Below are 24,613 nucleotides of genomic sequence, written 5' to 3' on the forward strand. Positions count from 1 at the left end.
GTACAGTAGACTTCTTGTTTCTGTGACTGTCTTTTGGGTTTCAATAGGATTTTTAAACAGTGATCATGTTGTGCCCTTGTTTACCAAGTGTGCAGGTCTGTGAGCGGTTTGTTTTGCACAATAATGATACAAACATTACTGTGTTGATAAGACCTAATTTTGGCGTAGTGGCCATGCACAATGGCGTAGTGGTTAGTGCTGCTGCTTCACAGCACCAGGGTCCTAGGTTCAAATCCGGCCTAGGGTACTGTCTGTGTGGAGTTTGCATGTTCTCTCCGTGTTCACGTGGGTTTTCCCACGCGAACCCGGGTACTCCGGTTTCCTCCCACAGTCCAAAGACATGCTGTCTAGGTTGATTGGTCACTCTAAATTGCCTTCTGTGTGAATGAGTGAGTGTGTGTGTGTGGTGCACTGCGATGGACTGGCCAGGGGTGTAGTCTCGCCTTGCGCCCTGTGTATGCCGGGTTAGGCTCCGGCTCACCGCGACCCTGTAAAGGAGTAAGCGGTTAATGATAATGGATGGATGGATGCTGGTGTAGCTTGTGGTTTATTTTAATCGCAGAATTCAGGCACCCAGCTGATTTCTTTTTTAAAATTAGTTAATTATAATTTACATTACAATTGTAAAGTATTTAAGTGTTACTTTAGAGCATGCTGTGGTTTATATAAGCTAATGTGATCATACATGGAGATTTAATAAAATAAATGCTTACAATGATATCTGTTTAAACCACCAGGATACTGGAATATGGTACCTTTTTCACAGCATGTCTACAGGGGACACTCATGGACTGTCCCCCGAGACAAAGGCAGAACTCACTCCTCTAGGGATATTCTACAACAACAGAGTGCATTCCAACTTCAAGGTAAACCCGTTCTCGCAATTATAATGAACTCTGCAGTTGTCTGAAGTGACATGTTTTTTGTTTTGTTTTTTAATTAGTTAATAAATTGTTTCTTTATAGTAGCATCTCTTGTAATCCAGCTCTACTGCACAAAAGTGTTTAATGATGCTTGGTCAAATGCAGGGATAAAAATTGAAAATATTATAAAACTTATTATTTGCTCTGCTGACTGACAGAGAGATGGTTATGGTTTTGCATTCAACAAAGAGGAATGGCTGATCCACTTAAAATCAACACTTTTCAGCTGTCTACACTGAGGCTGCTTGATACCTCCTATTATACATGAAAATACCAGCCATCTGGATTGTATTTTTGGCAAAGGTGCAGTGTGTTGTAGATTCTACCCAAATATTATTTCTTACCTCGTATGATGAACTCCACACACAATGCAAACTCCCGGTCTTCATGTTGCTTTGGTCAAGAGAAACAAACCAATCTCTTACCCAGAGATTGTTGTAATATAATCATTTTGGTATTAGGGATGTGCTTTTGGTAAATTTTTATGAACATTTAAACTTTGCAGTATCAGTGTTTTAAACCATATCTACACACACACACACACACACACACACACACTTTATATTGCATTCTGATACTGATAGTCCTGGTTAGTATTTTCTAATCAAATAAACCCTAAATAAGCAAATAATGTTTTAACATCGCAAAGACTTATCTAAAAGGAAGGGGGGAGAAAACAAAAAAACAGTAGGGAGACCACATCAAAACAAGGGCAACAACTCAGGTAAGACCACTATTAAATGTATTTATCTTAATGCTAGATATCACAGAAACAAAATGTTAGAACTTGAAGCTACAGCACTAACAAGCAACTACGATGTGATAGGTGTTACAGAAACTTGGTTGTCTGAGAGTGATGGAGATGACTATAATATTAGTGGGTACACACTGTATAGGAAAGACAGGCAGGACAGAAGAAGCGTAGGGGTAGCGCTATACATAAGAAATAGTCTTGAAGCCCAGGTGTTAAATCAGGACAAAGAAAACAATGCAGAATCAATATGGGTCAGAATAATGGACAAAAATTCAAAGGGCATAATAATAGGAGCATGCTATAGACTGCCAAATTCAGACGCCAAGCAAAATAATCTGTTATACAATGACATTCGAAATGCATGTAGAAAAGGAGAAGCCATACTAATGGGGGATTTCAACTTCACCCGTATAAAATGGGAGAACCCGGAGGGGAGCATGACGAACGAAATTGAAATGGTGGAAATGACAAATGACTGCTTCCTAACGCAATTTGTCAAGGCACCGACTAGAGGGGAGGCATGCCTTGATTTAGTCTTTACAAATAATGAAGACAGAATAACTAAAACAGAGGTCAGAGAGCCATTGGCAAACCCAGACCACAACAAGGTCTCATTTGAAGTATTTTTTTAAAACCCCAAAAGTAATGACTAAAGCTAAGGTTTACAATTTTAGAAAAGCAAACTATGAAGGTATGAAACAGAGACTAACAGAAGTAGATTGGAGTAAAATAGAGGAAACATCCACAGAAAAAGGATGGCTGTTTTTTTAAAAATGTAGTACTACCCAAAAGTAGACAAATCTAAATCTAAAACAAAATGGCCAAAATGATTTATTAGATCAATTAAAAAAAAAATATTCAGCGAAAAAAGGCACTTTACAGAGCGTTTTAAAAGGGATCAAACACAAAGTACACAGAAAGAGTACTTGGAACTGGAAACACAAGTCAAAAAGGAAGTTAGAAAGGCCAAGAGAGAGATATAAATCAATATGGCTAAGGGGGCTAAAACCAATTCCAAAATGTTTTTCCAATATTATAACAGCAAGAGAACATTCAAGGAGGAGGTTAAATGTCTAAGAGACAAATGGCAAAATCATAGATGAAGAAAAAAAAATGGCAAATATATTAAATGATTACTTTTCACAGGTTTTTACAAAGGAGGACACGGACAACATGACCCACATGTCGACCTGTTCCTATCCAATTTTAAATAACTTTAGCATAACAGAAGTGTTAAAGGGACTAGGAGCTCTTAAAATAAACAAATCCCCTGGGCCAGATGAGATACTCCCAATAGTACTCAAAGAAATGAAAGAAGTTATTTACAAACCGCTAACCAAGATCATGCAACAGTCTCTTGACACAGGGGTTGTACCGACAGACTGGAAAATAGCAAACGTAATACCGATCCACAAAAAGGGAGACAAAACCGAACCAGGTAACTACAGACCAATAAGCCTGACTTTTATTATATTTAAACTTATGGAAACACTAATAAGATCCAAAATGGAAAATTACCTATATGGTAACAATATCATGGGAGACAGTCAGCATGGTTTTAGGAAAGGGAGATTGTGTCTAACTAACCTACTTGACTTTTTTGAGGATGCAACATTGATAATTGCAAAGCATATGACATGGTTTATTTAGATTTCCAGAAAGCTTTTGACAAAGTCCCGCATAAAAGATTAATTCTCAAACTGAACGCAGTAGGGATTCAAAGAAATGCATGCACATGGATTAGGGAGTGGTTAACATGTAGAAAGCAGAAAGTACTGATTAGAGGAGAAACCTCAAAATAGAGCGAGGTAACCAGTGGTGTACCACAGGGATCAGTATTAGGTCCTCTGCTATTCCTAATCTACATTAATGATTTAGATTCTGGTATAGTAAGCAAAAATAGGAGTGGCAAACACGTTGCAGCAGCAAAGGTCATTCAAAATGATCTAGACAGCATTCAGAACTGGGCAGACACATGGCAAATGACATTTAATAGAGAAAAGTGTAAAGTATTGCATGCAGGCAATAAAAATGTGCATTATAAATATCATATGGGAGATACTGAAATTGAAGAAGGGAACTATGAAAAAGACCTAGGAGTATATGTTGACTCAGAAATGTCTTCATCTAGACAATGTGGGGAAGGTATAAAAAAGGCCAACAAAATGCTTGGATATATTGTGAGAAGTGTTGAATTTAAATCAAGGGAAGTAATGTTAAAACTTTACAATGCATTAGTAAGACCTCACCTAGAATATTGTGCTCAGTTCTGGTCACCTCGTTACAAAAAGGATATTGCTGCTCTAGAAAGAGTGCAAAGAACAGCAACCAGAATTATCCCGGGTTTAAAAGGCATGTTGTCTGCAGACAGGCTAAAAGAACTGAATCTATTCAGTCTTGAACAAAGAAGACTACGCGGTGATCTGATTCAAGCATTCAGAATCCTAAAAGGTATAGACAATGTCGACCCAGGGTACTTCTTTGACCTGAAAAAAGAAACAAGGACCAGGGGTCACAAATGGAGATTAGATAAAGGGGCATTCAGAACAGAAAATAGGAGGCACTTTTTTACACAGAGAATTGTGAGTGTCTGGAACCAACTCCCCAGTAATGTTGTTGAAGCTGACACCCTGGGATCCTTCAAGAAGCTGCTTGATGAGATTCTGGGATCAATAAGCTACTAACAACCAAACGAGCAAGATGGGCTGACTGGCCTCCTCTCGTTTGTAAACTTTCTTATGTTCTTATGTTAAAAGTAAAAAAAAAAACAAAAAAAACCTACACATCAAAGTATATATTAAAATGTTTATATTTATGGTTGTAATTAAAGTTGCTAGTGAAGATATATTTATACTATATACATATTGAACACATTTTCGGATAGTATAATGTTTTTAGAATAGTGTTTCAAGGGTCATTTAACAGCAATAAAACAGGAACCGATTACGTTTTTTTGTAGTGGTGTTTTTTTTTTTTTGGTTTTTTTTTTTTTTGTTATAAGTAACTTTGCCCCAAATTATATGTTTTAAAAAAAATACTTGGAAATACTTCTGTAAAAGGTCATTACCAGGGATAAAGTAGCACAATATTTTGGAATTTTAAAGAGCACTGTGTCTGATATTAAAAAGTCTGCCTCAGAGATTTAAAAGTTTGCGGTCTTTGATAGTAGGGGTGGGACTTTTGAGATCTGTTGTTGCTTGAGATGAGTACTTGAGCATTACAATTTCCGAGTACTCGAATCAAACACCACTCTCCTCTACATACTGTACTAGTGTACATAAACCTCCCAAACATTGCCACAAGTATTTTAAATGCCAAACTAACACACAATCAAGTAATATATTAAGTAATTAATATAATATTTGCCTTCTTGTGCAGTTAATTGTATATGGTCAAGTATTACTAAATAACGTAAAGTATTCAAATTCACGTATCCACACAACTTTACATTAAATTGTAAAAAGAGATGCCTGGTCTACCTGTTTGAAGTGTGTCTCAGTGGTCCTTTAGTACAGTAGTTCCAACATACAAATAAAAACTGAACTAAACATAAACATCAGTTCGGTCCAAAAGCTTACAGAACAATTTCAAGTGAAAAAAGCCTTCCACCTATGGGAGGATTGGGGAATGGGGTCCAAGAGTCTGTGGTAATTGCAACTTTTTCTCCCTTTGAAAGTTTTGTATGAACAGCTGCAGCACAATTTTCTTTAAGTTTTTTCAGCCTCGCAGTTGTTTTATGGGTCGGCACAGTATTGGGATAATCTTACATCGATTTCAAAACTGCTGCATTCACGATTCACATGCACTGTCCTCGGGGGATAACGTGATCGCGCCCAATGTTCTGCCAAATCTATAGCAAATGTTGTTATGGATGTTTGCTTTTTACTGCCATCAGTAACTCCATCCACAACAATTCTGAATGTTTTCATTTCAAATTGTGAAGCATTGAACTTGTGTTTTTGTGGTACAGCAGTTTTGTTTGGCATAATTATTTACATACCACAGTTTTCTCGTCCATTCCTCAAAATACTTCCAAATGTGGCTTCCTTTGTTTAGAGATGCCATTTTAAATAGAACAAACTCTGAAAAAACACTTGGCTGCTTTTGTTTAGAGATGCCATTTTAAATATATAACAAACTCAGAAAAAAATGCTGATCATTAACGTTATTTAACCCCGCCATGGAATTGATACCGTACCACGCTTACTACAGGCATGAACACACACAGTGCACCAGTGAAGCGCCAGATCGACCGAGAATAAAACCCGCCCCAGTGTCAATCTTTCTGTTGCACCAATTAGAAAAGCTACTTGGAGGCAATTGCCAAACCCCTTCCTTTTTATAATATCCGCCCTTACTGTGGCTCTAGAGCATTCTGATACGCGACGGACTACTGATGATAAATTACTAAAATGAATGCATAAAAAAATATGCGTTTGGTGACATTTGTCATGTGATCGGTTATAAGTCTAGCATATTATTAAACGTTTTACCACTTCTTTAGAGTTTATACGTTTAAACGTTTAAAATTCCCATCCTTATTTGGTATCTAACACAGTCTCCTGTGTTCGCTTGGGTAAGGACTAAATATAGTCTTTATTGTTGTTTTTGCGTGTTTTGTTTGTTGTGCACTTAGTTACATTTTTTTAAAGAGTTTTTTTCCCCTTTTTTTATTGTTTTGTCTGTCCTAAGCACAGACTTAGTATAGGTGTTTGTGTTGCTGCGTTTTTGTTTTGTTTGTTAAAATTATATATATATATATATATATATATATATATATATATATATATATATATATATATATATATATATATATATATATATATATATACACAGTACTGTGCAAAAGTTTTAGGCAGGTGTGAAAAAATGCTGTAAAGTAAGAATGCTTTTAAAAATAGACATGTTAATAGTTTATATTTATCAATTAACTAAATGCAAAGTGAGTGAACAGAAGAAAAATCTACATCAAATCAATATTTGATGTGACCACCCTTTGCCTTCAAAACAGCATCAATTCTTCTAGGTACACTTGCACACAGTTTTTGAAGGAACTCGGCAGGTAGGTTGGCCCAAACATCTTGGAGAACTTACCACAGTTCTTCTGTGGATTTAGGCAGCCTCAGTTGCTTCACTTCCAGGACTCCTTGTTCTTCTTTACGCTGAAGATAGTTCTTAATGACTTTCGCTGTATGTTTGGGGTCGTTGTCATGCTGCAGAATAAATTTGGGGCCAATCAGATGCCTCCCTGATGGTATTGCATGATGGATAAGTATCTGCCTGTACTTCTCAGCATTGAGGAGACCATTAATTCTGACCAAATCCCCAACTCCATTTGCAGAAATGCAGCCCCAAACTTGCAAGGAACCTCCACCATGCTTCACTTTTGCCTGCAGAAACTCATTCGTGTACCGCTCTCCAGCCCTTCGGCGAACAAACTGCCTTCTGCTACAGCCAAATATTTCTAATTTTGACTCATCAGTCCAGAGCACCTGCTGCCATTTTTCTGCACCCTTGTTCCTGTGTTTTCGTGCATAGTTGAGTCGCTTGGCCTTGTTTCCACTTTGGAGGTATGGCTTTTTGGCCGCAAGTCTTCCATGAAGGCCACTTCTGACCAGACTTCTCCGGACAGTAGATGGGTGTACCAGGGTCCCACTGTTTTCTGCCAATTCTGAGCTGATGGCACTGCTGGACATCTTCCGATTGTGAAGGGAAGTAAGCATGATGTGTCTTTCATCTGCTGCAATAAGTTTCCTTGGCTGACCACTGCGTCTACGGTCCTCAACATTGCCCGTTTCTTTGTGCTTCTTCAAAAGAGCTTGGACAGCACATCTGGAAACCCCTGTCTGCCTTGAAATTTTTGCCTGGGAGAGACCTTGCTGATGTAGTATAACTACCTTGTGTCTTGTTGCTGTGCTCAGTCTTGCCATGGTGTATGACTTTTGACAGTAAACTGTCTTCAGCAACCTCACCTTGTTAGCTGAGTTTGGCTGTTCCTCACCCAGTTTTATTCCTCCTACTCAGCTGTTTCTGTTTCAGTTAATGATTGTGTTTCAACCTACATATTGAATTGATGATCATTAGCACCTGTTTGGTATAATTGTTTAATCATACACCTGACTATATGCCTACAAAATCCCTGACTTTGTGCAAGTGTACCTAGAAGAATTGATGCTGTTTTGAAGGCAAAGGGTGGTCACACCAAATATGGATTTGATTTAGATTTTTCTTCTGTTCACTCACTTTGCATTTAGTTAATTGATAAATATAAACTATTAACATGTCTATTTTTGAAAGCATTCTTACTTTACAGCATTTTTTCACACCTGCCTAAAACTTTTGCACAGTACTGTATATATATAAATTCTCCCTCTTTTAGCTTTATTAATTACTTCTTTCTGGATCTTACTTTTCATATTAATGTGCCTGTCTTCCCCATGTCCTCTGTTTCTACATTGCATGGTTCCTCACTGTTTTGTAGTAGGAACCTGTTTCAGTGTTTGTAGATACTTCAGACACAAAGGGGAGGGGCTTCGTTGCCCATAGCACTACGATCAGATAAGTCAGCTCGTCATCCTCCTCGAGACCAACAAAAATGCAGAGCAGCCTCAGGAACAGCGGAGCTCTGCCATGTCTGCACGAGGAAACAGTCATGCAAGTCTATGCATTCCCACAGCAGCAGGGAGAGAAACCAGCGGCAGCCACTGTGGAGACTCCAGCCTACACTGCTCAGCCACCTCCTTCCCAGGTCCTGATCCAGTTGGTAGGGGAATTTGAAGATTTAAAAACAGACTCGTCTCCACAGCCTGTAACCCCAGCAGCGGTCCCTGAAACCGCTACGCCCCTCTGGTTGACGATGACATCATCGATCCCGCTCCTGACGATGATGCTCCACAGAATACAGAGGGCTCTTTTCTTGTTGATGCTGTTTGAGAAGGATTTCATTCTCTTTCAATGTCAATACCCAGACCAAAACAGATGAGGACGATTTCCTTCACAACTTTGATACAAACGATATAAAAAGCCTTTGAAGGGTTCCCCTTCTATAAGGCAGTTTGGAGGCCTGTCGGGGGTATATGGGAGAAATCTGCCTCCGAGGCGCCATCTCTCTCTAGATTAAGTACATTCTACAGGGTGCCAGCAGGCCACAAAGATGACCTTTTTAAACAGCCTTAGCTGCCTACCATCCTGGCTACCACAGCTGCTGGTGCACTCTTCAGATCCTCCAGGCCAGATTGTGCGGACATGAGGATGCTTTCTGAAGATGTATTACACAGCCTTTACTGGGCCCAATGGTTTATGGGGAAAAATCATCTCCCCGTCACAGTCTGTAGTCTTCCTGAGGCCCAGTTCTATACACTGTCAAGAAGAATGTACCTAACAGAGGAGAGGGTGGCCACAATCCATCAGCTGGCAGATCACTTCAAAACGAGCCAGGCAACAACACAATTTTCAGCAGTTTCAGGGCACATTGGCAGCATCAGTCTCTTGGTAAGGGACTGTCACAGGGTGGCTTTGTGACTGATGTCAGACCAGAAAGGAATACACAGAGACAGTAGTGGAGTGTGTTGAAACTGAGTCGCGGCAGCGCTCGGTGTTTTAATTGAACAAAATAAAAAGGTTTAAACAAAACAGAAGACAGGACACGGCACTTGCGCCAAAATAAATAGACAAAACGGATTAACACTCAAACAAACGGTGGACGGACAGACACACAAACACGGTGAGTAAGAATAAACAAACAAGTATCGTGTCTCTTGCACGCAATGGCAATTGTTGTTGTTGTTGTTGTTGTTGTTGTTATTATTATTTCACCTTCTCCTTCTCTCTCCTGTTCACTACTCACCGAACACCCAACCCCGAGTGAGTAAAACGTGCATCTATATATACTGTTGTGCCGGGATTCAATTACCAATTAATTATTCACTTGAATCCCAGCACGTGAATTAATTATGTGCAACCTCGTGCTCACATATATTAAATACTTTAAATGCACGTGAAGTGATGTGCCATCCTCGTGCCTAAATACAATTATACATCTTAAATAACTCGTGCTGCACACACCCATTTATATACCGTGCAGCCATCTCTGTACACCAGCATTAACACACGCAACATACAACATATAACACACAAATGCACACAGGGGCAGGGCACATTTGCCACAGGGACGCACAGAGGTCTCTCCTTTTTTTTCTGGAACCCCACCATTCCAGATGTCCTCCATATCATGTTTTCTTGGGGGCTGCACCAAAACAAAATAAAACACCTTCACATATAGCATCTGGAGCATCTAGCCATCTTCCTGGTACTGTAACACAGGGGTTCCCAAAATGGGGTCCATGGACCCCCAGGGGTCTGCGGCGAAGCTTCAGAGGGTCCGCAGCAAATATGTAAAATTATTTAACAAAAGAAAATTATGTGTGAAATATTTAAAAGCAAATCTTAAAAGTTAAGTAAACAAATCTTAAAACTCATGCCCTCGCGACCCCTGCCCTGCATATGTACTTTGAATGTCCCTGGTTGCTTGTTGCTTTTTTTGTGCTTAGAGTATGTACCATTATCACAAAAGTTGGGTGACTTGCAATTACAATTTAAATAAACAACTATAGCCGCGACCCTCACCAGGAGAAGCAGATCGATAATGGATGGATGGATGGATAAGCAGCTATATTAATGCAATTTACATAATGAGACTACAATTAAATATAAAGCAGAAAGAATTTCTCGCAATATGATTAAAAAAAAAAAAAAAAAAAAAAAAAATTCTAGATATATTCCCCAGCGCTGTTGATAAAATAAAACATTCCACTTCTGCACATGTACAGTGAGAACTCAACAGAGTATAACAGTCAAAATGGAGCGGCTTCTGAAGCACTTGTTGCCAAACGTATGGATGATGAGTTTAATCAGCTGCTGCAAGAAGTGATAAAAATTGTGAATATGATAAAAGCTAGGCCGAAACACAGAATATTTGCTGTGCTTTGTAGTGAAATGGGTGCCAGCCACGAGCACTTACTGCTCTACTCTGAAGTACGCTGGCTGTCAAGGGGGGTAATCATGCAACGAGTGTTTGAACTTTGACATGAGCTGAAACAGTTCTTATCAACAGAGAACAGCCAACTCAAAAGTTGTTTTGAAAATCCTCCATGGATTCTGAAACTATCGTACTTGTCGGATATATTTGGACAGTTAAATGCTCTGAATCAAAGCATCCAAGACCGTGACGTAACTGTATTAAACATGCAAGACAAAGTTAGAGCATTCACTAAAAAATTGCTCTCTGGGAAAATAAACTTAATGAAGGAGTGACAGAAATGTTACCACTTTTACATGAAGAACTTAAATCTTCCAGCATGAGTACTAGCAGCATCCTGCCACTCATCGTGTCTCATTTGATTCATCTGCAACAGTACTTCAGTGAATACTTTCCAGAGCTCGAAAACAAACATTTGAACTGGATCCGAAATCCCTTTGATTCTGAAATCGATACAAACCTGGACCTGAAATCCCAAGAGGAGTTGATTGAACTGTCAAACAATGGGACTTTAAAGATTAAATTCTCTGCTGTTCCGTTACCACAGTTCTGGATACATATTATGGATGAGTACCCTGTTAGAGAAAAAGCTCTAAGAACTATTTTACCCTTTGCTACAACATATGTGTGTGAGACTGGGTTTTCCACACTGACAGCACTGAAGACAAAGCACAGAGCATGTCTGCATGTAGAGAGTGACATGCGAATATCATTGACTGGAATGAAACCGCGATTTAATGACATGTGCAGGAATTACCAAGCACACCCATCCCATTAGGCATGCAGAACCCAGAGTACTTTGTAAGTAGTATTATTTACTTAAATTTCTTTTTATCATCGTACCTTTTTGTTTTATCATTTAATTTGTTGTTTGCAATAAGAGTAAGGTATCTGCTTAGTATCTACAAGAAAAAACGTTGGGACTACTACTGGTCTGCCTTTATGCTACCATATGTCTCTTTGAGACATAATGCGTGACTAAGTGTATTTTTTGTAGTGATGTTGTTACCCTTGTAATGTATATGTAGTACATTATATGTAACATTTAAAAAAAAATGGATTGTCGCAATGGATAAAGGTGTCTGTAGCTAAATTACTTTAATAATACAAATGATAAAGATGTCTACTAATGACATTATTATTATTATTATTATTATTATTATTATTATTATTATTATTATTATTATTATTATTATTATAATAATACAGATTCATTGGGTGGGGGGCCTCAGCCAGGATTCGGAATGTTTTGGTGGGCCTTGAGCTGAGAAAGTTTGGGAACCCCTGCTGTAACCCTTCATCCAGCCTTTAAACAATGGGAAGTACTAGTTCACAAAGACCACACCACTGCATAAAACACATCAACCACTAGGGAGCACAATCCAGGCAGCTTACTTGCCCGAACTCAACAACAGCATCACAGACCTACTCATCAAGGAGATTATTCCCCGAGTGACAGATCTGTCCAGATGTGGTACAGTGGGTATTAAACAAACTAGGTCATCCAAAATTAGACCTGTTTGCCATAGCAGAGTACATGCTTTCAGCAGAGAGCAGCCATGGCAACAGAAGACCTGCGCATTTCATATATGCATACCCGCCCCTGCCACTACCCCAACAGTGTTCAGGAAGGTAAGTAAAGAGTAAGCCAGTTACATCCTAATATTGGGCCGAGGTTCTGGTTCTCTGGGATTCTGGAAATGGGCAAATTTGGGCCCCTCCACCAACCAGTGAGCAGCGATCTGCTGTCCCAGAACAATGGCAAGGTGCTCCACAACAATCTTTCACCATTATGACTAGCTGCCTGAAGATTGAAAGATAACTACTGAGGAACCATGGGCTAGCGGAACAAGTAACTAATATTGGGCCAAGAGGTTCTGGTTCTCTGGGATTCTGGAAATGGGCAAATTTGGGCCCCTCCACCAACCAGTGAGCAGCGATCTGCTGTCCCAGAACAATGGCAAGGTGCTCCACAACAATCTTTCACTATTATGACTAGCTGCCTGAAGATTGAAAGATAACTACTGAGGAACAAGTAACTAACTTTCTACTTACTCAAAATAAATAAATAAATAAATAAAAGTAGTAACTTACTGATCAGGCCTATTCAGGTAAATGGAGAGACATTTTCCTCTGGTGCGGTTCAAAATTCCTGCACTGCTTGGATATCTCTGTCTGAAATATTTTCATAACCCAGCCACCATTTTCACAAAGTTATTTCCCTATCCGCCATTAAGGTTCACATTGCTGCAATCTCCAACATGTTACCTGGCTGGGAAGGTCACTCTGTAGGTTTCCACCCTATGGTGCCTAGTCATTAGGAGGGTTAACCACCTAAGACCTCCAAGGAAATGCATCGTCCCTCAATGGAGCCTTAGCCTGGTACTCAACAAACTCTTGGGACCACTCTTGGCTACATGTGAACAGAAATTCTTCACTTAGAAAAAAGCATTTCTAGTGGCAGAGACCTCAGCAAGGTGGCTCAGAAACGGAAAATTTGTCTGCTAACAGACAGTTTTAAGTTGGATCACATCCTGCATTGAGTTCTGTTACAGCTTCGAAAAGAAACCAGCTCCAGGATCCATCAAAGCCCACTTGGTAAGTGGAATGGCTACTACATGGACAAAACTAAAATCCGTTTCAATACAGGACATCTGCAACGCTGCTACCTGGGCCTCCTTCGAGACCTTTATTAAACATTATAACTTGAATGTCTTGCTCTCAGCCTACTTTTGCTCACTGGTGTTAACTTGTGACTTTCTTTGCTAACATTTAAGCTACCACCCTCTTGTCTACATCATTTGGTATGGTACACTGTGTGTGGAGTTTGTCATACATGGCCCTGGTATCAGATAACGGGGGCGGTCGTAAGTAAACAAGCTGGCTGCCTGTGAATCAGCGCACAGAGAACACGGACATTTGCAGAGCTTTTTTGAGATGTTATAGTAATAAAATAATGACTTGGATCGCATTATTGAGGAGTTTGGTGATAAAACGAGTGATCAGGAGATGATTGCTCGGTATGTACGACTTATTATTATTATTATTATTATTATTATTATTATTATTATTATTATTATTATTATTATTTATTTCTTACATAGGTGAAAGCTATAGCGAACGAAAGGGTGGGGCGGGGCTGGAGATGCCTAGTGAGTGCTTTGTTGATATGCAGGGCCATTTAAACCCGTTTGACTGTGAAGAAAAATACTTTTAAACAGCGCGTCTAAAATTAACTGCGCGTGTGAAAATAAATTAGACCTGGCGTGCCTGACGCGCATTTAATAAATGGACCGCAAAGTTGGCCAGAGCTAAAATGTAATCTGAGACTAAAACACAGCCTCTCTCTCTCTTTGTGTGATGTTTGTTTAAAAAGTCATTTCCTTTTTTAATGAGGTGCATTATTTATTTCAGGCTGGTCTCTTCATTGACAAGGGAGTTAAAACCACAAATGCAAGCGCTGCTGACCCAAGGGAGTACCTCTGCTTGGATAACAATGCTAGGTAAGGTCTCGAGCGATTTTGATTGAAGCCTCAACACCCTGTCACAGTTATCTCAAAGTGAAATGCTTTTATTCACACTATGGACAGAACTTTTTTTTAGGAAACAGATATTTACTATTTTGGATTATTGAATTAAAAGACAAATCAATCATACAAATCACAGAAATGTGGCAGATTTGAAACATTTCAAAATGTATTGAATAAGAACATATGAAGTCCAAATGAAAGACTGATGTACCCTTCAGCAGCAGGTATCAGGACACTAATGGGACAGAGTTTACATATTGCCAAAGAATACTATGAATTTTTAAAACATTAAAAGTATATTTAGTGTTTGCATATTTTTCAGAAAGCTTAATTTTACTTACGTTGACAGCTCTACAATGGCTGTTTATGAGGTCCACATGAGAAAAATGAGAATTAAGGTACTGTTCAGTCAGTATTTCTTCAGTCAGTACTCATCCCTATCACATAGCCCTTTGAACCCCACTGCCTTGTAATAGCACCTGTTGGAGTAAGCAGGCCTGATGGAGCTGCACATCTGTTGGTGTCAGTCCCCAGGTCAGTTGTGTTCACTGGATTTTACAGTACAGGGTATCTAAAGTATTCTCTATCCTTCTCATTTCCTTGAAGAATGACCCAATAAGGCAAATATCTTGAAATTCAATTAACTTGAAACAAAAGTCCTCTGTTGCTTCCTTAATGGTGCCATGTCCTATATGATTTTCAAGGTGGGATTTTACCTTATGAACCCATTTGAGTTTTCTAATGCATGACAAAGCTTTTAGATTTCCAAAATTCCTCAAGGCAAACCGTTAAAAGGAAAATAAACACCGAAAAATTCAAGCCATACTTATAAGAGTATGAAAACAATGTGCGCGATAAGCGAAAACGATATTATGCTGGCGTTGGTTTCAGGATGCAATGAATCAACACGTACCTGAAAGGCAGACACAGGCATTGAAATTTGCAAAGGATTTAAAACAATTGGTGTGACCCGAGACAGGCATGCATTCATTACTTTCACAAAATAATTTGTTTTGTAGATGCATTACCTAAATGAATGTTACTAAATTACTTCCTTTTGTTCTTATTACATCTTCTGACATTAAAGTTTTACAGTGTATGTAAGACAAACAATTACAGGAAATAACGTCAGAGACAAATAGAAAATTCCTAAGTTATGGACCCTCTTTTAAGAAACCACCTGTGTTAAGAGGCCACTATTAGACTGTCCCTTGAGTGGTCTCTTAATACAGGTTTGACTAATTACAAGATGAATCAATTTAGATTCTTAAAGGTGGGGTGCAATGACATAGTCATTGTTGAGTGCAGATAAACTTTCTATACATGTCCTGAAAGTTTAATTCACATTTGTTACTTATAAAGTGGAAAAAAAGGCAAATTTATGGTTAGACCGTTTTCAAAACCCTTCAAGACCTCTACCCAGAAGAGCGCACGTGCGTGACGTCACACCAGGACATTCACTGGTGTAAACAAATGCAGCAGATGGAGGATAGAAGTGAAAGCGATGTTACCGGTTCGGATGTTGTAGCATCTTAAATCAAACAGATCAGAAATGTTGGTCTTGTGTTTCATTTATAGTCGTTTCACAATGTAAAAAAAAAAACAAGAAAGCTTGTTTACATTTTCACTTCTTTCTCTTCCGTGGTTTGTTGTAGTCTGTTGATGGTAGAGTAGCACATTTTTTTTTCTGTGTCAGTGTTTCAGGTTTTTTAATTTGACACCAACAGCAATAAGCTCGATCAGAGATCTTCAGAGCATGGATCACATCAGCTTGTAGTTATCAAGTTGAGTGACACTTGACTAGGATTTTACCTCGGTTTTTATGGAGTTTTTGCTTTGCTTTTTATGTCAGAAGTCTCAATTCAATCTCAAACATTAATCAGCCTTAACAGTTAATAACATTTTCAGAACACCCGGTAACTCCTTCTATAAGATTAATTAGCCATCATCCCATAGTCCACCTCTCCTACATTTCCAAAATATGTAACTTGAACTTTTGAACTGATGTTATTCTTTCTTGGTACCAGGGAGTTCCTGAACACCAGCATGCATGTGAATACAGTGCAAGTATATGAAGAATACATAGAAAGATGTGTTTAATATGTAACACCTACTGTGGTGTAATTATTCCCAATCCTGGGTCAATATATTGTGACAACTCTGAAAATGTGTGTTATGTTTGTCACTTCCTCCGGACCTTTTACACTGTCCTCTAGCATAAAAGAAAGTCAAACTTCCAGGAATGTGGTTCAAACATGACGGCACCTGTGTGTTTATTATTTACAGTGCTTAAAAAAAAAAAATCCAAGATAAACAAACAAAAGCCTAACTCCTTTATGGATTTCTAACTAAACAAGCAAGTATCCCTAACTAACAGTCCGGGCAGCTAAGCTGCTTACCGGCTCCAAAACACCAGGACTTTTAAGTCCTACCTTGCACAAAAGACTCGGTTCTTGTTTCCCTTTTCTCACAGCTCACAGCTCATTCTCCAACTCTCCTCCACCAACAGGGTGACCCTGCCCTTTTTAAAAGGCTCCCAATTGTTTAATTGAAGGCAGCTGTTGAATCAATTACCCAATCACCTATTTTATAATTATGCCATCTAAAATGGCTGCCCATCAGTCCCATGGCCTCCTGGGAATTGAAGTCCTGTTGCGCCAGACCAACAGGACTACATTTCCTTAAAAAGGGTACAGACTGCTCAAAATCCGTGGCCCAAAATACCGGCCCTCGACCACAGTGCCCTACACCTCATCACAATATATATATATATATATATATATATATATATATATATATATATATATATATATATATATATATATATATATATATATATATATACACACACACACATCAAAAGACTTATTTGGTTGGCTTCAATATAGATGTGGTTTAACTATTATTATTACTATTATTATTATTATTATTATTATTATTATTATTAATTTCTTAGCAGACGCCTTTATCCAGGGCGACTTAGTCGTAAAAAAAAAAATACATTTCAGGAATCACAGTACAAGTATAAATACAATTAAGAGCAAGATAAAATACAATGACGTCAGTTCTAGTAAGTACAAGTATATTACAAAATACGAATCAATATCAGAGCAGATAAGTGTCAGTGATAGTTACATCAGGATACGATTAAATGCAAAACACTACAGATTGAATAACACTAGTGGCAGATTACAGTATAGTGATCTGTAAAGTACAGGATTAAATGACGTAGAGGAGGTACAGCCAGTTTTCTAGTGCAGGTGGAGAGGAGAGGTCGAGTGGGGGTGTAGGGAGAGATGAGGGTCTGGAGGTAGCTGGGTGCAGTCTGGTCAAGGCATGATCAAGGCAATTAACTAAAACATATTGGATAGGGACTGGTAGAAGGCTCATGGCAAACTTCAAAGCAGGCAACTATATATCCAAGTATTCTCACTTTAAATCCAGTCTATCAGGAACATAGTCAAAATATGACTGTCCTATTTTAGCCATTCAGTGCTTTAAACTAAACGTGACCTCTCTCTGTTTTTCTCTTACAAAAATCCTGTTCAGGCAAGTTTTGAACCACCTCCTGTCGAGGTCATCCATCATTAGTAGAAGATACCAGGTGTTCATTAGTTCCTATGATTTAATAAGTCCATATAGTTCACCACTGACTCCCCCTTTCCTGTACCAAGAGGTATTTCTTATATGAAATAGATCACTTACCATAGAAACCTTGGATTCCAAAGCCCCCAAACATTACCCTCCATCTGGTACTGCAAACAAGCAAGGGTTACCAAGATGAATGACCTTCTCTTTGGCAAATCCTACAATATGCCTGACACAGACTGGTACTATTATGCTTTGACTGAAGTTTTTACTTTAAGTTAATTTCTACATTTCTATATTCTCTTATTTTCAAACTCTTACAGTTCTTCTGTTAAAATAAAACATTTAGACTTATATTCTGTTTGAATTATTCTAGAATACCTGTGTTTAGCTTAAACACTACTTTCAGATCAAGCTTACTTCTTTAAATAAGAAACCTGATGCTCATGTCTGCCTTTCTGCTCAAGGTTATAATAGACTAAACAGAAATGTAGAGTGCTCTAGCATAACTATAGGTTAATACATAGCATATTGTAACTTTTTGTATGAACAGTGTGTTTTTAAAAATTTGTTTAGTATTTCTTCTGGCTTTATATTCTTTAAAACACAGTACAGTTATTACTACATTTTAACACACATACAGTTTCACAAATGTTCAATTTGCATCCCAAAGATCAGCCTGCTTCCAGTAGCTGTCACAGTCTTGGGTCAGTTTCTGCTCTCAGTAAGTCTGTCAAAGCCACCACAGGTGTGTCTTTAAAAGCCTGATACCTGCAAAAACTTAAATCTTGTTAGCAGAGCTTCCATCTCTACATTCCCATTCCCATCATTAGTGGGCAAAAACATTTTAACTGAATCTGGGTCCATCAAAGAACCACACACCCTTGCAACTGAGGCCTTCCATGCAAAAGGATTTAATGACTTCTAGCTCAAAAGGGATGTGCCAGAACCGTCTGTGACAACACGTTACTGGAATTTAGTTATTAATCAAACGAGATTAAATTATCAATTGTATGTTTCGAGTACGCCACCCTCAATAAAGGTGAGGTACCTCCAGTTATCTCCCGTACAGGTATATAACTGGGCAGAACATCAGTGACTGATAGGAAGTATACAAAACAACAAGGAGGCAGATTGCAAATAAAATGAGCGTTTATTGTTCAGGTTCACAGTAAAAACAAGGCATAGACCCTGAAGTATTCTGAAAGTTTTAGTTATTGTTACATCTTTTATAGAATATGATGTTTAATATTGATAAGGTTTACTTGAGGTAACACCAGACTTTACATAATAGTACAGTCAATTACACAGCGTCACACACACACACACACACACAACCCGATAACCTTCACTGTCTGTGTAGGCTATGCCTCGCTGCAAAGGTTCTTAGTCACTCGGTCGGCTGACACCCTTTAAACATAATCAAATAAACAAAAAAGAATACAGACTCTACCGTCTTTGTTTCGAGACACAAAGAACAAAAAAAAAGGTGTGTTCTCCCAGCTCTGGAACTCCGTACAAAATAGCCAGTCTCTCGTTTCTTCACTGTAGGCTTTTTAAAAGCCGAGCAATAGACACGGAGTACGTTGGATCTCAGTGGCAACAGATCAGACGTAATTTATCATGCAAAACAAGTACAGTAATACCTGTCAACTTATGAAAACCCGAGAACCTGAGGTCTCCTTTTTCGGACTTACTGCACAACTTTCTCCGAACAAATCAATATAATAGTTCTTACATATACAATAAATAATACTTTATTCTTAACTTGTAGCCTATTAGAATCTGATATAGCCTACATCAACATCATAAAGTAGCCTAAGGCATTTTTGCAGGTCGGATGGGGAAAATAATAATAAATAAATGAAGTTGAAGTTTTTATGTGCAGATTGGCGATCTAAATAATCCGGAGGAAGGTTTTACGCGGGAATGTCCCGACGAAATCGAGAGACTTCACAGGAATGCATACGAGAACGTGACATAAAGTGATCATTTTATCACATTATTTATTAATAATGTACGTGGGAGGTTGTTGGCTATATAATCGCGTCACTATACATATTTTCATCAAACAGTAAGAGATAATTATAATGAAATGATAGGATCATGCCCTTACCCTTTTCCTGGCAGCCGCTTGAGTCCCGGTTATTTTACTTTTTTTTACTAGAAGATGATGCTGCTGCTGTCCTGCAGGTACCAGCCGGATAAATGGATGGTACTGCAGCCTTATTTAATTTAACTTTTTTTAACAGCACCCATCTTGAACATCATTAAATTAATAAAGCTGTCTTCGGTAAAGTGGGTGCTGCAGATGCAGCTGCTGTTGGGCTTAGCATCCCAATCCCTGGTCCTTCCCACGAACTTCACCCATTGCCGGCATCGTGCTGGCTCTTTAGGAAACTCGTGTAGAGATACCAATGGCCATGCAGTGTTGGAGCAACCATATAGTACACGCCTATTTACCACGGTATCTCTCCCCTGGGTGCGCTGTGTTTTGGTGAGCGGTAATGCAGGAAAGCAGCGGGCAGGATGGTAAGCTTGTCCTGGTGTGACGTCATGCATAAATTAGCCACAGCTTCGAGTGAGCTGGGCTTTTCATAGAGGTGTCAACTTCAGAGTTGTTTTTTATACACTTAGCATTAAAACTACACAGATACTTTTATTGATCTACCAACAGTACTATACAAGTGAATGCTGAAAAAAAATGAAAAATCATTGCACCTCACCTTTTAAGTGAATCCAGTAATGGATTATAAAAAATGGCATAAGCAATGTAAAAACAGGATTAACTAACACAGAGTGATTAAGGGCAAAACAATTGTCTTAGAGATTAAATACAAAACACACTATTAATTTTAATATACAATATATACCTTTTAGGATACCTGAATAAGACGAAAGCGTGAACATTATAAAAAGCCAACTTCCCAATGTTTCAGTATGTTTAACATACCTTTGTCAAGAGGAAAGTGTGTTTGAAAACAAACAGTCAAGGTACTTATAGGCTTTTGATGCTATGGCAACTACACTCACTTATTTATATTAAAATATATTAATGTGTTTGTGATGTAATTTACTACATTCTATCTAAACCTTCAGGCATCATGGTATTGAGTCTATCCATTTAATTTATTTTTTTCTTTATTCTTTTGTATTGTATATTCTCATTTTATTTCTTTTAAAACCATAAATTGTAGGTCACTCATGTTCATTTTTTGTTAAGTGTTGAACTATTGGTTCATTACTTTATTTCTTATGTTTGATAGGTGATTCTGTATTATTTTATATAATGCTGTACCTGTCTCTCCTATGTATTTTATTTTGTACATGTGTTGACTGAAACGCTATCTATTGGATTTGACGAAAGTTTTCTTCACCCTGTAAACTGTAGATAAAATCTCTAGTACAGTAGTCTACTGTGCTGCCTTAATGTACTATCCCATTTCCTCTGGGACATTAAATCATGACTGGTTTGATGGTTATTACGGAAAGCATGGGGTTTCAGTTAATGCCCTCTCAGTTTCAGCCACAGTATAACAGGAAGAGCACACAGCAAAGCTTAATCTAACACCCCTTAAGAAAATGTTGACTATGCTGTGTCAGGGAACCAAGAGGCTACAGTGTACAAAGAAAGTGACTCACAAGAGCCATCTGATCCCAGTGTTGAACTGTTCCAGTAGCAGAAGAAAAGGGTGGATTAGTGTTGACATTCTATTGTTTATCTGGCCTTTACCCAGTCCAATACAAACCGAGGGTTAAAGGCTCTGTTTTTTTTTTTCTACTGATATGATTATTTTCATTGACTTTCTTCTATAGTTGTCTGTATTCTGCCATAACTCAAAGCTTTCATTAATTATTTTCTATATATCTTTGTTGCAAGGTCCTACAAAAAGCTCCATCCTCCCCAATACCTGCCTGTTTATACTGTGTCAGATTATCAGACCAACAGGCATGTCCCTGCTGTTAACTGCAACTGAAGAACACTGTTTTATAGATTGGAAAGTAAAACAAAAATGTTAGAGTATTTCCCTTTTTTTTGTTATTTAACATGCAGTGCCTATAGATATAAAATGTTAACCATGTCCTTTAAAATGTTTTAACGCAATTTATATAATAAAATGGGCACTATGCCTTTAACTCATTTGCAACTGTTAGAACTCCTAATACTCTTTGTTATATGCCACCGTGAATGCATATCCTTCTTCACAGACTAAATACTTTTTTGCATACTAGTGAATTGCTCATCCAGTTGTGATGAAAATTGGTTAGGATATTCAGAATCGGGGATATATGGAGGACCTGTCTATTTACATTTTTAAATGTACATACATACCAAGGTAGGTCAAAGTGATCATGTTTTTTAAGAAACTGATAGATTATGGCTGAACCCTCTCATTCCAGGTTCCGTCCTCATGTAGATGCTGACCCAAAGAAACCTCGTGCTGTTGCTCTCATTGACAGCTTGATATCCTTCAAGAACAATGACCTGGGTGCTTGGGTCAGAGGAGGAGACATTCTTATTAAGAACTCTGGGTAAGCCGCTTTCTTTTATTTCTGTTCAGTGTTGTAACACTAGGTTTATAGCTAGCAGTATGTGCATTGTAACGTTTTGACAAAAGGATTGGACAAATTGCACTGTTCTGATATAAAGAAATTAATTCCCTAAATCCAACGGTTTAATTTAGATTTATCCAGAATGTATCTTCCATAAATGATACCTGTTATGTAAACAGAATGTTCCATGAACTTGCATGGAGTGCTGCATTTATTTTCTTTCCTATTTGGCCATCTTCATTCACGACTACAGTACTCCACGAATGTTCAAGGAGTATTCTTCTATGTAACATGGTAATTTTTGTCTGTGATGTGTATCTTAAGCATGCTAATATTTGTGTACTACAATATAATAATAATAATAATAATAATAATAATAATAATAATAATAATAATAATAATAATAATAATAATAATAAATAATAATAAAAAACGACTTTTCTTTCTTATGTTTGTTAGGTTTGCTGATAATGGAATTGGATTGTCATTTGCAAGGTACATTTGTCTGTTCTGTGTTTAATGGACTATGAAATGCCTATAATCGAACACAATAATTGCATTTAAGTGCAAATAATGAACTGAAGCTACTAGGTACACACCTCTAGAACTAGCTGATACAGTATAAAGGCACTAGACTTCACAATCTGTTAGAAAAATGCAAACTGGGGTTTCAGACTATAACTGAAACACTACCCTGTAGATCTAGAAATAAGAATCAGTGTCATAAAAAATGCAGAACATATTTGTTAAAGTTGCAGTGTTAATCATTTTGCTTAGTTCAGCTTTGTTGCACAGGTGTCTGCATTGTTCTTGGAAGAGTAAAAGTCAGTGCTAAATTCTGGTTTGTTTTATTAGTCATTTCACTAACAATTGTCCTATTTGTATTAAATGCAGTGATGGAAGCTTCCCAAAAGATGTAGGCTCAAGCCAGGTAGTGTCTGAATCACTGTTCGTTGGGGAAAGCAAGAACTATGGAACTAACGGTGGGCAGAACAAGTACTGGGGAGTAGGAGGCGGGGAGAACAAAACCAGGACTCTTCCCAGAAACAAGTAAGCAGCAGAGGTTTCACAGCACGGGGAGAACGTAATGCAGTGGCATCTTTTTTTTGACACCATTTCTCTGGTAAATGGTCATTCTGTTTTGCCTAAATTTTGTTGCTTGTTCTTTCAACCATTACATGGCATAAGCACAGCAAGCTGCTGACCTTATTTTAGGCAGTAGGCAAAAAATGTATAGATTACTTCAATGTATATTATTATAATGGAATTCGGTTTAGTGGTTGGTATTTAAAATGGCTCTTTGAGGCACTGATAGACTGATTGTGATATTCAGTGTAACAAATGTTACATTTTTATGGAATGGCCTGAATGGTGTGGGGCTAATTCTACCATTTATGTTTTGCCTATTACAGTAAGGTGCCAGAAAATGTTTTAGTCAAGGCTCCTATTTCCCATTGTTTTATATCTCTTCTTTTCTTGAGATGAACATATTGTGTTACGGTTACAGGATGAGATTGCTATCAGTGCCAATTATTAAAAACAAATACAATAAAGGGAGGAACTAATAGGATTATAGCAGAGAGCTTTTAAGCTGCACTTGAAGCAAACAACAAATGCATATTGGAGCAAGACCAAAACAAGAATTGAATAATAAACAGCCAACATTTTCTGGATTTAATCCACTGTTTCCAATTAACGTTAATCTGCCACTGCTGTTATTCTTCAAGTCAGCAATGCCATGCCAGAAATACGGAAGAGGGTGACATTGCCCTGGGGGAAGCATGTTTTACTGAAACCAGTAGGACTATTATTATTACACCGTGTAACAATTTTTTTTTTTTTTTTGGTTCCTGGGTAGTAAGTGTTATTTCCTAATTGCGTATGCCTCAAAAGTATAGAAAATGGCTATTATTCCCCACAAACTTTGCTTTTGTGACCAGGACAGTGATATTTTGAAATTTACCTATTTTCCAGAACATTCCAGTTAGATTCAGTGCTGAGTAAACTTGGAGTAACTTCTAGAACTTTCCAGTAATATAAATAGTAGTATAAATACAGGGGCCTTAAGCCCACCAGTTCAGTTTAGTTCCAGCTGCCTAAGTGGATACATATCTGCATTTTTCTGAGATGGCATCAAGAGGCTGCAATGGTGGCATTCCTGATGGGTCTCCAAGGCGGTTTTACCAAGTTTCCCTGCTATCTTTGCCTTTGGGACAGCAGGGACACC

At 38.1% G+C, this 24,613-nt stretch overlaps 1 protein-coding gene across 3 annotated transcripts in view; it reads left to right on the top strand.

Annotated features, from left to right (window-relative positions):
• Nucleotides 1-24,613, top strand: part of cemip2 (cell migration inducing hyaluronidase 2) — a 71,083-nt gene that overhangs the window by 20,809 nt on the left and 25,661 nt on the right. For all 3 annotated transcript variants that reach the window (XM_059025683.1, XM_059025690.1, XM_034035100.3), the window contains 5 exons: nucleotides 738-866; nucleotides 14,129-14,217; nucleotides 22,234-22,365; nucleotides 22,846-22,881; nucleotides 23,281-23,436. In XM_059025683.1, coding sequence (XP_058881666.1) covers nucleotides 738-866; nucleotides 14,129-14,217; nucleotides 22,234-22,365; nucleotides 22,846-22,881; nucleotides 23,281-23,436 — 542 coding nt within the window. The remainder of the gene's footprint in view (nucleotides 1-737; nucleotides 867-14,128; nucleotides 14,218-22,233; nucleotides 22,366-22,845; nucleotides 22,882-23,280; nucleotides 23,437-24,613) is intronic.

This window comes from Acipenser ruthenus, chromosome 1 (assembly GCF_902713425.1).
Source record: "Acipenser ruthenus chromosome 1, fAciRut3.2 maternal haplotype, whole genome shotgun sequence".
NCBI classification, from domain to species: Eukaryota; Metazoa; Chordata; class Actinopteri; order Acipenseriformes; family Acipenseridae; genus Acipenser; species Acipenser ruthenus.